This window comes from Erinaceus europaeus, chromosome 4 (genome assembly GCF_950295315.1).
Source record: "Erinaceus europaeus chromosome 4, mEriEur2.1, whole genome shotgun sequence".
In the NCBI taxonomy this organism is placed as follows: Eukaryota; Metazoa; Chordata; class Mammalia; order Eulipotyphla; family Erinaceidae; genus Erinaceus; species Erinaceus europaeus.
The window spans coordinates 36,245,512-36,261,745 of NC_080165.1; the positions used below are offsets into that span (position 1 = coordinate 36,245,512).

Genomic DNA, 16,234 nt, shown 5'->3' on the forward strand with positions numbered 1-16,234 from the left:
TGGTTTAGAGCTTTTGTAGTAATGACTACTTAATTAAGAGGGACTCGAGTATCAGTGATTATCCACTGAGGAATATTACGTTTTCTCAATCTAGCATTAGATTCCTTGTTTCATTAAATGCCTCTTGAGTCTTTTAACGTCAGAGTGCCCCTTTATTTTCTATCTCTGGCAACATATACAGAAAATTGGTCAACAGACAATCCCAAATTTTGATCTATTTTGACTAGACTTCTGCACTTCCCTTTCCTAGCACCTTCCTCATAGCCTCTTTAACATCTTTGTTTCTCAATGTATAGATAAGGGGATTAACACTGGGAGTGACAATTGTATAAAAAATAGTAAGAAATTTGCCCTGGTCTTGGGAATAAGTGTTTGCAGGTTGAAGGTACATATATATGATTGTACCATAAAAGAGGGAGACAACAATTAGATGGGAGCTGCAGGTATTGAAGGCTTTTTTTCTCCCAGAAGCTGACTTAATCCTAAACACAGCTCGTGCAATGTAACCATAAGAGGCGAGGATGAGGATAAGCGGTGCCAGGATGATAAAGATCGCCAAGGCAAAGGCCAGTGCTTCAAGGTCCATGGTATCTACACAGGCCATGCCAATCAGTGCCGGCATCTCACAGAGAAAGTGGTCCACTCTCCTGTGCCCACAACGTGGCAGCAACAATGTCTGAGGAGCCATTATAAGAGAATTTCCAAAGCCACTTAACCATGCCACTGTTGCCAACTGCCCACAGAGACGTGGGTGCATAATGACAGTGTAATGTAGGGGCTTGCAGACTGCAACATAGCGGTCATATGCCATGACTGCCAAGAGGACACATTCCACCCCTCCTAGTGCAAGGACAAAATAAAGCTGAATGGCACACCCCAGATAGCTGATGGTCTTATCTGGGCCCCATAGGTTGTAGAGCATCTGAGGGATGGAGCTTGTGGTGAAACACATGTCTAGGAATGAGAGGTTGGCCAAAAAGAAGTACATCGGTGTATGCAGCCGGGAATCCAAAGCAGAAAGCAAAACAATGGTCATGTTGCCAAAAAGAGTCAGCAGATAAAAGGTGAGGATAACAACAAAGAGAATCAGCTCTAGGTGGGGACGATCTGAGAAACCCACAAGGATGAAGCCTTCAAAGGAACTTATATTGTCAGTTTCCATCATCTGTGACCACATATTACCTGTTAAGAGAAAATGAGCATATGTGAAGAGCTTAGCTATATACCCCTCAAAAATGAAGTGATTGGTAACATAGATGTTTCATGGTAAATCTTGCATACTTAACCAAGAATTTATTTTTACTTTACTTTATTTAACGTACTCATTATTTTTTTTCACCAGGTTTATCTGTGGGGCCCTGTGTCTGCACAATGAATCTACTGCTCCCAGCAGCCATTTTTTCCTTTTTTTTTTTTCTTTTTAGTTTGATAGGATAGAGAGAAACTGAAAGGGAAGTGGGAGAGAGATAGGCATAAAGAAAGAAAGAGGCCTGTAGCAATGCTTCACCACTTGTAGAACTTCCTTTCTGCAGGTGAGGACCAGGGGTTTGAGAATGGTAACATGTTCTCAACCTTGTGCACCATTGCTCGGCCCTATTTTATTTATTTATTTTTATTAAGGATATATTGTTCTACAAGACTATTATTGAGCAAAAGAGATAGCTCATTTGGGAAAGCACTTGCTTTGTCATGTGTAACCCAGGTTCCAACCTTTAGCCTCGACAGCACTGCCGGAATCTTTGGTGTGGTATCTTTGTTTCTTTCTCTTTGAAAAAGTTAGCCCAGAGCAGTGAAGGCCTGGTGATGACATAAAATAACTGTTGTTGTCTCAGGGGTACAATTTCACAAAAATATGTGCTACCTCCCCTTGTTCATCATCAAAATGCCCTACTCCTCCAGAGATTCAATAGACATTAAATCATGATTTGATTTGAGGAGCACAGAGTTTGGGGGCTTTAGGGAGGCTTGTAGCTCTGGATTTTACCAATATTTTGCATTGTTCATTTCAGTTTGGCAGTACATAAAAATTACTTTCAAAAACTGGTTATTTTATAAAAGAATGAGCACTCAAGATTATCCACTGTTTAAACAACTGGGAAGCACACATTCTCCTAGACATATGCAACTCATGGCATGGAACAGTGTTTTGAATGTCCACGTCAGAGAAGCGCATTTGTTACTAGGTAGAACTTTATTCTAAACATTGTCTTATTGATATTGGGAAATTTTAAGTTGTATCCAAATTCAACAGAGTACAAATCATCACACAAAATCTTAGCAACAGGGTGGGGGAGATAGCATAATTAGTATGCAAGAGACTCCCGTTCCTGATTCCCTACACCACTAGAAGCCATTGCTGAGCAGTGCTCTGGTGATAGTAATAACAATAATAATTCATTATAATAATATGTATGAATCTTGGGAAAAAAATGACCACATTATTGTTTTAACCACACCTCCAGTCTGCTGCATAACACTAACATATCTCTTTCCTCTGTACCCAGCTCAGACCTCTGTATAAAATTATGTTCTGGGGGCCAGGTGGTGGCACATCTGCTTAAGCGCTCACATTGCTGTGTGCAATGATCCAGGTTCAAGTCCCTGGTCCCCACCTACAGGAGGAAAGCTACACGAGTGGTGAAGCAGGGTTGCAGGTGTCTCTCTGTCTCCCTTCCTCTCTATCTCCCCCTCCATTTTCAATTTCTCTCTGTCTCTATCCAATAACAAATAAAAAAATATTCTTAAAAATTATGTTCTATATCATTTAAAATGTGGGACTTAATTCTGACATCTGGTGCAGAAGGTGGAAGGTGTGGCTTCTGTAGCTGTTTCCCCTCTGAACGTAGGCATTGGCAAGTCAATCCATACTCCCAGCCTCTCTCTCTCTCTCTTTCCCTAATGGGGAAGGGCTCTGGGGAGGTGGGGCTCCAGGACACATGGTGGGGTCATCTGCCCAGGGAAGTCTGATTGGAATCATGGTATCATCTGAACCTGGTGGCTAAAAAAGAGATATAAAGTAGAAAAAATTGTTTAATAATCAGGAACCTAAAGGCAAGAATGTTGCAGATGAAGATTTGGGGGTCTACATTTTGGAAATAGCTAGCAGGTCTATTTTAGGTATAGTCCAAGGGGCCCATGACTTTCCTAGTTTTTGCCTGTGCCTGACATCTAATATGCAGGTGGATCCAGATTATTGTTTGGGGAAATGGTGTCACAGTTGGAAAAAGGTCTAGAAAGCTGAATCAGGGAAGAGAATAGCTCCCAAATATGGGGAAAGCCTTTAAATATTGTTAACTGTAAACCCCATTGATTTGATCTGGGGCCCATATTCAGGACAAGAGCCTATGTATCCTCTGCATCCCTGTAGTTCTGAGCTTGAGTTCTGTGGTCACAGCTAGGAACATTACAGGCTGCGCCAATTTCAGGACTCATCTTCCTTGGGTGATAGGTAGAGTATGTTATCCAACCTCCCCTCAGAGAATGGAACATTCCCTACCATTGTTGATCCACACTGAGGACAAGGTCCTATAGGGGCCCACAAAAAGGTTCATTATGTTGCTCCTGATTGAGATGACCAGTGACAGTGATGACTGACTGAGATGACCAATGACAGTGATGAGAGGGATCTGATAGAGGACTAGGTCCATCATGTCAGTGTGGGAATCACAGGACTCCCTGACTAGGGTCCCAGGTGATGAGGAGGCCTGGTAGTGACTAAAGACTCATCATTAAAGTATGCCAGTCTCTTGCCCTTATTCAGCTTTTGTAGTCCTTACTTAGACATATTTTCATGTCATTTATATAATGTTCTTGGCAAATTGGAATTAGCTATTAGTTATTTAAAAGGTCTGAAATGTGACAATGTAGTTATAACAATGGGGAGTTCAGTAAAGAAGAATAACAATTGAATATTGATCTGATAATATAAGGAGAAAGGCAAATGAATAGTTTAACCATCAGAACAAACACCGAATCAGAACAAAAATTTATGAAAATTGTCGTAGTTGAATAATATCATCTTTTTGGGTTCTTTGGTTGACTTGAGAAACAAGAACAACATGATTAAATAACTTGTGTTTATATACACTATTAGTGACAAATATTTACATATGTAATATAATATTATATAGATATAATCATAGCCTCCTCAAACCCCACCCCACTAGGGAAAGAGAGCTAGGATAGGAGTATGGGTTGACCTGCCAATGCCCATGTTCAGTGGGGAAACAATTATAGAAGCCAAACCTTCCACCTTCTGTACCACATAATGATCCTGGGTCCATGTTCCCAGAGGGATAAAGAATAGGGAAGCTATCAGGGAAGGGGATTGGATCTGGAGTTCTGGTGGTGGAAATTGTATCCCCTCTTATTCAATGGTCTTGTCAATATTTCCATTTTATAAATAATTTTTTAAAAGTGCTTATCCATATTTAAACCTAGAAGAATGGCTTCTAAACACAGTGACATGAGCCAAACACATGAACTATTCACTATTAACTATTGTGTGATTCAATTTATTAATTAATTCATTTCAGGTTTCTTTTTTGTTTATTTGTTTGCTTGCTTATTTTTACCACAGACCTGCTTAACTCTGGTTTATGTTGGTCAGGGGATTAAACCTGGGACCTTGGAACCTCAGGCATGAGAGTCTGTTTGCATAACCATCATGCTGTGTCCCTAGTCCAGTTTCCATTATTAAGAAAAAACATGACAAGCATCTAGTTTGTCTGTGACTTCTGATCCTTGACTAGGCAATTTCAAAATTTTAGGATTTTAAAAATTTGAACCAAATAACGTCCCACATTAGTTACTAAATAGTTGATTCCCAAATAGAATGGAGATTTATTGCTTAGATTATTTGGGGAAATGAGTCAAATATCAGGGTTAACAGGAGTGTGGATAAACTACTTTGTCTCAAATGAAACATGAAGTAATGCAAAGCCATTAGAAATCCAAAAGAGTATTTTATATTTCATTCATTGACTATATTGAAATTCAAGTCCCAGTGTTAATGCTCAATATTTGCAATTACTGAGAGCTCATTATTCAGTATATTTTCATGTAACATAGGACTAATATTAGTACTTTCATTTTCAAGATTTTTTAACTCAGTAGATACCATCAATTTATTTTTTTCCGTTTTTTTTCTTTTGCTGAGAACTCCATTACTGAATTCTAAACCTCCCTCTAGCTTCCAGATTAAAAAGAAAAAAAAAGACTGTGATCAGGGCCAGGTGGTGACACACCTGGTTTAATATATGCATTACAATGCTCAAGGTCCTGGGCTCAAGCCTCTAATGGTTCCCACCTGCAGGGGAGGAAGTTTCATAAATTTTGAAGCAATGTTGCAGGTCTCTCTCTATCTCTATCTCCCTTTCCTTCTTGACTTCTCTCTTCTCTATCCAATAAATAAATAAGGTATTTTTAAGAGATTCTGATTAAATTAGTACCTAAAATTTGGTTGAGTTTATAGATAAAATACAGCGGCATTTAAACTAGAAAATGTCATGGCAAAGCTATGTGGCCATGATATAGTTCAGTGCTGAAAACACACATCTTTAAAATTCAGGTGATTGGATAGAGACCAAGATCAATATTTTTTTCCTTACAGGATCATTAACTTACCAAATTTGAGTACCTAAGGAATGTCATATCCACAATTTCTTCTTTCTCTTAGGACTTGAGTTGGAAGTCTGAATGGAATTGGAATGAATAGAGTGAAAACAAAAGGTAAAGATGGTATTTAGGAAACCTATGAGAAAAAGGAAAAATATAAGAGGCAACAGGGTTCCATGTGAATCTGGATGGATGATGAGAAAAATGTAAAGCACAAAAGTGTTATATCACCAAAGGGTCTCAAATATCCACACACCCCCTCCCATCCCAGGTGAGGAACAAACTGAAGGAAACTGGGAGTACCTCTGAGGCACACTCAGGGAACACTCAGAGATCAAAAGATTCAAATTTGAAAAAGCAGAACTTTTTATAAGTTGCAGAGATGATAAGTGATTGGATACTTCCTATTCGGCATCACCCTATGGAGAAAAACTTTCTTTTCAAAAATTCCCTTAACTAATTATCCGTAACAAGGGCTGAGAAAACATGGTCTCAGAGGAAACAACATTCTTCTCAAGATACATACACACACATAATTCACCCAGGAAAGACAGAGAAAACACTAAATCTGCCCCGCTCAGTCTCATCAAGGCCAGTAGTACTAGGTATTAAAATGAGCACAGAAAGTGCCCAATTCATACTCAGTTCAGAAGAGAATTTAGGATCAATAAAATATGCCAAGAACTGTACATTCCTTCATTTCCTCTTATATGTTTTCTGTCACTTGCTGAGTACAGGTTCTACAAAGAAATATTTTCCATAGTCCTCTAATATTTTATTTAACTAAAATTAATTTTATGCAGTTTTAACAATAATAAGGACTAGCTTGAATATTTTTCACTTAAGGCAAATATATGGAGAGAGAGCAGATTTAAAAAGAAGTTAAATTTCACATTTAAAATTAATACAAAATGAGAGATAGTGAAATAATTTCACATCAATTTGTCTGATTTGGTATCAAGCTATTTAGATTATCTCCACAAAGTTAATATCTATCTGACTGACAAGTGACTTCAGTTCAATCACTAGAAAAACTTAGCAGATTTTGACTTTTAAATAAAAGACAAAAGCAATAGTATGCATATGTTATTTCATATTGCTTTACTATCTGTAGCAGCCATAATGTATATGTAGAAATAATTCCATCTCAAAAGTATATTTTCTTTATCTTTTTGTCAAAGATTTCAAAGGTAGATGATTTAACACTTTACCTCTACTATTAGAGTTTTTAATTGATATGCATGAGATACTACATAAGATGTACTTTGTACATTTAAAATATTTAAGTTTTAATAATCATTATAGTTGATATCATATGATCAAGCAAACATCAGAGATTATTTCTAAATGTTTGTGTTAAATAGAAACAAGGAATGTTTTCTTATTACCATGTCAAATACTGTGAATTTTTATTAATTTATTATTATCTTATTTTAGATATAGACAAAGAGGCAGAGAAAGAGAGAATGAAAAAGAGAACGGGGGGGGGGGTTTCTTTCACCCCATGGCCTCAGGGATGAGAGTCTGCTGAAGTGGCAGAGTCACACTACAGAAACAGGAGATTTGCCTGACCAGTATGGTCTGCCCCCAAACTAAGGCAGACATATATAAAGGTAATTTGAGTCAGCTAGAAGTTAAAAAGGTAACAGGCAGCAGCTGATAGACAAATGATAAACTGAGCCCTGCTTCTTTGAATACAACTGCCAACTAGTAGCAAACCCTATGAATTCAGACTAAAATTCTATAGAGAAGCCATATATAAACACTACATAGAGTATAAAACAGCTCAGGGGAATAAAAAGAAATATAATTCCAACCCCACCCACCAATATCTAATACATAAACAAAGGGAAATCTAGTAATTACAACAAAAATACCACCTGTTGGCACAGTAATAATCAGCATAATAAATGTGCAAACAGGAGGGAAGTAGCAAAAAAAAAAAAAAAAAAAAAAAAAAAAAGCTCTAGAACATGACAACTCTAAAAGACATAAATGAAACAAAAGGACTCCAGGAAAAATCAACCGTAAAAAAAGAGAAACTGCTCCAAAGTCTGGAGACTAAAAATCATGCTTCTGAATAACAGAAAAGAGAAGAAGAGGGAAGACTCTCAGACATATTTTTATGAAGCTAATATCACTGATCCCCAAAGCAGGAAAGGACTCAACCAAAAAGATAACTACATATCTATATATCCTTGATGTATGAATCTTGGCTAATCAAATGTAACAATATATTAAGAGAATAATCAAGATCAAGTGGGATTCATCCCTAGGAAACAGGAATGGTTCAACATTCACAAGTCAATCAATGTAATTCACAATATCAACAACAAAATAAAAGATAAAAATCACATAATCTTATCGAGGCAGAAAAAGCATTTGATAAGATCCAACACCCATTTGTGATTATTCCACCTTCTGCAACCCACAATGACCCTGGGTCCATACTCCCCAAGGGATAGAGAATGGGAAAGCTATCAAGGGAGGGGAGGGGATATGGAGACTGGGTGGTGGGAATTGTGTGGAGTTGTACCCCTCTTATCCTATGGTTTTGTTAATGTCTCCTTTCTTAAATAAATAAATACCCTCACAAATTGCGAGTGGAGAAAAATTTCTCAACATAATAAAGGCAATATATGATGAACTCACAGCTATATTACACTCAATGGGCTAACATTGAAAGCCTTTCCCCTAAAAAACAGGAACTAAGCAACCATGTCTACTCCCTCCATTTCTATACAACATACTCCAAGAAGTCCTTATCATTGAAATTAGGCAAGAAAGATATATAAAAGGAATCAAGTTGGAAAGGATGAAGCTAAATTATCATTATTTGCATATGATGTGCTGTTGTACTTAGATGACCACAAAAACTCTGCCAAAAAAAAAAAAGGAAATCATCCATAAATTCAGTAAAGTAACACATTACAAAATCAGTACTGATAAATCTGTGGAATTTCTTTATAGAAAAGATGGGCCAGAGAAAAAGGAACTCAAGGAAGCAATCTCATTTACAGCTAAATCCAAAAAGATAAAATACCTAGGAATATATTTAACAAAAGAGGTGAAGGAACTTTTCAACAAAACCTATAAGAGAAATTAAAAGAAATAGAGGATGAGACAAAGAAATAGAATGATATCTTCAGTTCATGAACTGAAACAATAAATGTCATTAAAATGGCAATCCTGCCAAAAGCAAACTACAGATTCAATGCCTATTAAAATCCTAATGACAGGTCAACTAAGAATAACAAAGAAGATCACCTGAGAACACAAGACAAGAAGACTTTTACTTTGGGAACTTTTTACTTTGGGAACTTTTTACTTTGGGAACTCATCAAGTCACAGGTGAGTGCAAACATGCGTAGCTCATGGACAGAGAGGAGCCTACGGAGAGATTCCTGAAAAGCCCATATCTACTCGGGAGCACTGGTAACAGTCCTGCAGTTTGCCAGTTGAGGCACCACTTCCAGTCTGTGTTTTATCAACAAATAAACTTCTTACAGGAGGAGAGGATCCCCCTAAGGCTCACCAAATTCAACTGTGAATCTCCATTGCTACTGTCCCTTGAAGGCTAGAGCAGCAGCAGGAAGGCCCTATGCTGACATCAAGGACAGAGACCTGATTGGGCAACTCAGGAGAAGACATATACTCCCAGTAATCTGGGAGTGGGGCTGTATAGTGGCAACCTTTCCACATTTTTCTCCTAATGAATTTGGAGACACATTGAATAATTGCCTCAGAATCCACACAATACAAATGGAACTTGTTTAGAAACCCACAGGGCCAAGGAATGCTGCCTGACTTGGTTCCGGCTGTTGGGAGAGCAGCTGAATTGAACCCAGGGCTTTGGATCCTTGAGGCACTGGAGTCTCTTTGCATAACCACTGTGCTATCTCTCCCCCATCCTGTGTTATCTCTAGGTTAGGAGTGAGTAATTAAGCTAAAAAACAATCTACTTATAATTAATGTGCCTGCAGGCTCCCCATAGTCTACAGGGAAAATAAAGAGCAAAAGACAGTTTAATAGCCACCATGCTTCACCTCAAGGATCAAGATAATATTGAAACAACTGTAATTTCCATAACTGTGAACTCTTTAAGTATCTTACTTAGACACAAGTCAATCCAGGCAAAATGTGATTAGTGGATTAAATAGTGCTGAGTGACCTCATAACACAACATATACAATGGTTAAACCAAGAAGAAACATAGAAGAAATTATCCAGGAAAAGGCCCATCTAAAAGCCCCCTAAAGGTAGAAATACATAAGAATGAGGACAAGATCCAAACATTAATTGAGACATTGGTCGCAGGAGTGAGGAAAGAGTTTGAAAGTAATAGCATCAGAAATGGGGAAACACAATATGAGACTCCAAAAGAAAACACTAGCTATCTCAAAGGACAAGGTAGTACAGTATTGGAACAGGGTAACAAAATGTCAGAGACAGAAAACAATAGAGGGTATAGAGAATAGAATAGTGAGGGAGAAAACAGAATTAGCAAGATTGAGGATGAATTGGAGGAAACTAAGAAAGAAGTAAGAGATCTCAAAAAGAGATAAAGAGATACTAAAAACAACAGAGACATATGGGACATATATGCATCACTGACCCCCTAGAGGAAGAAAGAGAGGGAGGGGAAGAAAGCATTTTATAAGACACAATAGATGAGAACTTCCTTAGTCTAGACAGCATTAAAAACATAAAGGTTCAAGAGGCTCAGAGGGTCCCAAGCAGAATTAACCCAGACTTAAAGACACCAAGACACATCATATTTAGAATGAAAAGGAATAAGGATAAAGAAATGATCCTGAAGGCTGCAAGAGAAAAAGTGTCACTTACAAAGGAAAACCCATAAGATTAGAATCAGGTTTCTCTACACAAACAATAAAAGCCAGAAGAGAATGGCAAGATATCTCTCGAGTGCTCAATGAGAAAGGCTTTCAACCAAGACTACTGTATCCTGCTAGACTGTCATTCAAACTAGATGGAGGCACAAAACCTTCTAAGACAAGCAACAGTTGACGGAATCAACTATCACCAAGCCTGCCCCGCAAGAAGTTCTGAAAAATCTCTTATAAACAATCACATCATCATAAACATGGCATATTTCAGAATACTCTAAAATTTTAGAATAATGGCATTAAAATATCTTCAATCTATGATGTCAATAAATGTCAATGGCCTGAATTCACCTATTAAGTCACAGAGTAGGATCAGATGTTGGATCAGAAAACACAACCCAACCATGCATTGTCTAAGGGAACCCACCTAACTCAACAAGTGTAAGGATGTAAAACTACCATACAAGCCAATGGACCACAAAAAAGGGCAGGAACAGCTATTCTCAATCTGACATGGGAGACCTTAAAATAAGTAAAATTTTAAAAGATGGACATTACTTAATGCTCAGAGGATCAGTCAATCAAGAGGTCTTAACAATTACTCTAACATCTCTGCACCCAATGAGAGGCCAACTAAATACATCAAACATCTACTGAAAGGACTACAGCAATATATTAGCAGCGACACAGTAATAGTAGGGAGTTTCAACACCCCTTGGATGTTAGACCAGAAACTATCAAATACTTAGAGGAAAATATTGGCAGAACTCTTTTTCATCTAAATTTTAAAGGCATCTTCAAAGATATGAATCCAATTATTAAAAAAAAACTGTTGAATAATAAACACAAAGCAGAACTTGGACAGTGCCTTGTGTATTGCAGCAAAGTAAAGGATTCTGGGGTAGGAAGGGAGGGTTCGGGTCCTGGAACATGATGGCAGAGGAGACACTAGAGGGGGGGTTGAATCATTATGTGGAAAGTCAAGAAATGTGAACAAGGGTAGATAGCGTAATGGTTATGCAAAGAGACTCTTATTCCTGAGGCTCCAAAGTCTCAGGTTCATGGTGAATTTACCTTGTTTACCCCATCTTGGATGGAGCTCGAAGATATCATGTTAAGTGAGATAAGTCAGAAACAAAAGGATGAATATGAGATGATCTCACTCATAGACAGAAGTTGAAAAACAAGATAAGAAGGGAAAACTCTAAACAGAACTTGGACTGAAGTTGGTGTATTGCTCCAAAGTAAAGGATTCTAGGGTAGGGGAGTGGGAGGGTTCATGTCCTGGAACATGATGGCAGAGGAGGACCTAGTGAAGGTAGTATTGTTATGTGGAAATGTTTTACATGTACAAACTATTGTATTTTTCTGTTCACTATAAACCATTAATCCCCCAATTAAGAAATATTTTTAAATTCCAATGACATATTTCAAGGAAATATTTAAGCAGTCAAAACTAATTAATTATGTATTCCAGGCAACTTCTTGGCATAGTCAGATGAGATATTCCCCTAAGATTTGTTTTTTGTACTTAGATTAAGTTAACTCATTCTACCATTGTAGACTAGTATTTTCTCCTGGAAACGCAATAGAAATACCTAGAGGATTCAATACACTTCATTATTTCTTATCTGAAGTAATGAATCCCTCTGAGAAATGAAGGAAATTAGGTCCTGTGGGGTCATTAAGTTAACAAAGAATGTGGAAGTTTAGCCAAAGAAGAAAATTTAGAAACAAACTTTAAAGAAAAATTGTCACTTCTTTTCTACCTGTTTTATTTATATCAGTCTCATCACCATCCCAATCCACTATAATTAAAATTGTAACTGATAGAAGTAGTAAAACTATGGAAAACAATTTTCTACAAAGTAGAACCAATATAACCCAAGGATTATAGGTAGCTACAAGAACTACTCAATATGTTACCATCTGACTTATTAGAAATAGAAGTGAAATCTATAGATCTGTGTCAATGTTATCATAACATAGAATAGTGATTGGAAGAAAAGTAAGAGAAACAAAAGTAACACCAAGAAAGAAGAAAATGGAATAAATTCATAAACATAAAACCATTAGTCATATACAAATGGTTCTTGGTAATCAGGGTCTTAGAAAAAGTGAAGAAGAATGGAGTAAAAGCAGACTACAAAAGGACAATGTGTTCAAATTTTTCCCAAAATAATGAGAAGCATCAACCAACAGATTCAAGAATTTCAGTAAACTCTAACAAAACTGAACTAAAAATAAAGCACCATAACAGTTAATGTTTATATGTAATACTAGAAGCATTATTCTTAAAAGTTATTATTCTTGAAAAAAATCAATAAAATGTACTTCAAAATTGAAAATATTTGCCTTGGAAAAAGATACTTTTTTCTAACATATTTTTTAAATTAGCAATTTAATGTTTATTTACAAAGTTATGAGATAGAAGGAGTATAATTTCACACCATTACCACCAACAGAGTTCTGTGTCACCATCCCCTCCGTTGGAAATTGGTTGTTCTCTCAAGGTCACAGATATGGGTTGGCTATTATTTCTATAACTATATTTTTACATATAAAGTGATAGGGACACGTTAAAAGAACATAGGAGTCAAATTGAAGGGATTCCCAAAGGCCAAAACTGGGGTAATTTGAACAACACCCAAAATAATCTTAGCCCACAGAATAAAAGTTAAAAAATGGACTTGGGTAAACATGGAACACCCCAAAGAATTACACACAGTCACAGGACTTTTTGAAAAAACAAGACCTAACAAGGACATAGTATACTGGTTATACAAAGAGACTGACATACCTGAATCTCCAGAGTCCCAGGTTCAATCCCTGCACCACCATAAACCAGAAAAGAGCAGTACTCTTTAAAAAAAGAAGAAGAAGAAGAAGAAGAAGAAGAAGAAGAAGAAGAAGAAGAAGAAGAAGAAGAAGAAGAAGAAGAAGAAGAAGAAGAAGAAGAAGGAGGAGAAGGAGAAGGAGAAGGAGAAGGAGAAGAAGAAAAGGAGGAGGGGCTGGCTGGTGGCACACCTGGTTGAGCGTATGTTACAATGAGCAAGGACCCAGGTTCAAGCCTCCAGTCCCCACCTGCAAAGGGAAAGCTTCACATGTCTGTCTTTTTTTTTTCCTCCAGTGTTATAACTAAGGCTCAGTGCCTGCACCTCAAATCCACTGCTCCTGGAGATATTTTTTTCACCTTTTTGTTGCCCTTGTTGTTTTTTTAATCGTTGTTGTGGTTATCATTATTGTTGTTGTTGTTGTTGTTGGATAAGACAGAGAAATTGAGAGAGGAGGGGAAGACAGAGAGGGGGAGAGAAAGACAGACACCTGCAGACCTGCTTCACTGCTTGTGAAGCGACCTCCCTCCCCCACCACAGGTGGGGAGCCTGGCTCCAACCCAGAGTTCCAACAGGGATCTTTAAGCAGGTACTTACGCTTTGCACCACGTGTGCTTACACCGCTGTGCTACCTCCGGTCCCCTTTGTCTCTCTGTCTTTCCCCCTTTCTCTTCCTTTCAATTTCTGACTATCTCTGTCAAAGATAATATAAAAATAAAAAGATGATTTACATTAAAAAAAAGAAAAAGAAAGAAAGAGAGGAAGAAAGAAAGAAAGAAAGAAAGGGAAAGAAAGAAAGAATCAACTTGAAGGAGCTTATAAAGATCAATGGTCAAGTATGGGGTTGGGATGACAGCAAAATTGTTATGCAAAAGATTTGCTCCTCAGGCTCTGAGGTTCTAGGTTCAATCCCAGGACCACCATAAGCCAGAGTTGAGCAGTGCTCTGATCTCATTCTCTCTCTTGTCTCTAAAATAAATAAAATGTATTTTTAAAATAATAATAAAGGTCAAGTGTAGGATAATTTCAGCAGCAAAATAAGTGATAGTATTGGTCTGTAACTGATAGATGAGATAAATATCCATAAATCTACGTGGACTTTTAATGAAAAAGTAAGAACTCTTCTTTGTGGAATTCAATCAATGTAGAATTAATGGTGGAAATAGAAAACAGATGCCATAAGGATATTTGTTGCAAGTGTCAACTTCAAAGCAAACAAAACTTGATTTTAGGTGAGTTTATTAAATACTCAAACTTGAGGACTATGGCCAAGGAAGGACTTACCTCAGGAATAGTTTTCATATTTCTCTGAACCAGTCCAAAAGTTGGCCTCTGATACAGAGATATACATTGTGTGTATGTGAGGGGAGATTACATTAATACCTAAAGAACACTATAACACAGTAACATAATTTTTCATAGCTTAGTACTATTTAAGCATTAAAGCAATCAGGTAGAGCCTTTCTTCCTTCCTTTCTTTTTCTTTCTTTCTTTTTTTCTTTCTTTTTTTTTCCCCTTTTTTCTTTTTTTAGGCTGTTAACCTGTTTTTCTGAGAACTGGGAATTGGGCATTATGGATCAACTATTCTTTGTGTAACCTTTGTAATTGATGGATATCATGTTTCATTTCATTATGACTCTACTTCACAGAATCAGTATATTTGGGATACAGCCTCTTCACAGTGTATCAGGCCAGCTGAGTTCTGACTTTTGGCTCACATATATGTCTAAGAGAAGTGTGATTTGGGGTTGATTTCTATCACAAGTCATGATCCCTTTATCATAAGCAAGAATCACTAAAAAGTGCAAGATAAAAAGCAAAAGTTTGATGAGAAACAAAAATCTGTATAATCTCAAAGTGTTTCCTCACAAATTAATGATCAGTTACAAAAGGAAATATGGTAATTGGGGTCAGGCAGTGGTATACCTGGTTGAGCACACATGTTACAATGTGTAAGGACCCAAGTTCAAGCCCCTCATCTCCACCTGAAAGGAGAAAATTTTGCAAGTGGTGAAACAGTGTTGCTGGTGTCTCTCTGTCTCTTTCCCTCTCTACCTTCCCTCTCAACTATTCTCCTCATGCTATTCCAGAAAATTGAAGAAGGGCAAACACATTCTATGAGGTGGACATCACTTTGATCCTCAAAACAGAAAGGGATTCTACTAGAAAACCATTCACCTATATCCCTGATGAATATTGATGCAAAGATTCTGAACAAGATCTTGGCAAATCAAATCCAACAACATATCAGGAGAATAATTCACCAAGACCAAGTGAGATTCATCCCTGGAAAACAGGGATAGTTCAAAATCTGCAAATCAATCAATGTATTTCATCATATCAACAAAAAAGATAAAAATCACAGGGCCATATCAATGGATGCTGAAGGGGTATTCAACAAGATCCAATACCCATTTATAATAAAGACCCTCTAGAAATTGGGAATAGAAGGACCATTCCTCAACACAATAAAGACCATTTATGACAAACATCAATCAGGAACCAGGCAAGATGTCCACTATCTCCACTGTTATTCACTATAGTTCTTGGGGTCCCGACCACTACAATCAGACAAGAAAGAGATATGAAAAGCATACAGATTAGAAAATAAGAAATCAAACTATCACTCATAGCTGATGACGTGATATTATTCCTAGAGAGCCCCAAAGACTCCACCAACAAACTACCAGAAATAATAAATTCAGTACAGTAGTAGAATACAAAATCAATATATAAATTTTTGGACAAGTTGTTCAGTGTTTCTGTATACAAACAAGGAGTCAGAGGAAAGAGAAATAAAAGACTCAATCCCATTTACAATTAAACCCAGATAAAATCTTTGCAGGACCTTCACATCAATGAAGTATTTGGACACTCAACCCCCTGGGCATGGGGAATGAAAAAAAGAGTAAATAAGTGGGATTATATGAAACTAAA

General features: G+C 37.2%; 1 protein-coding gene across 1 annotated transcript; it reads right to left on the bottom strand.

Annotated features, from left to right (window-relative positions):
- Positions 1 to 223: 223 nt before the first annotated feature.
- LOC103123917 (putative olfactory receptor 2W6) lies at positions 224 to 1,822 on the bottom strand. Its single transcript, XM_007534593.2, has one exon. It carries the CDS (start codon positions 1,175 to 1,177, stop codon positions 224 to 226), a length of 954 nt encoding a protein of 317 aa, XP_007534655.1. The 5' UTR covers positions 1,178 to 1,822.
- Positions 1,823 to 16,234: the final 14,412 nt, after the last annotated feature.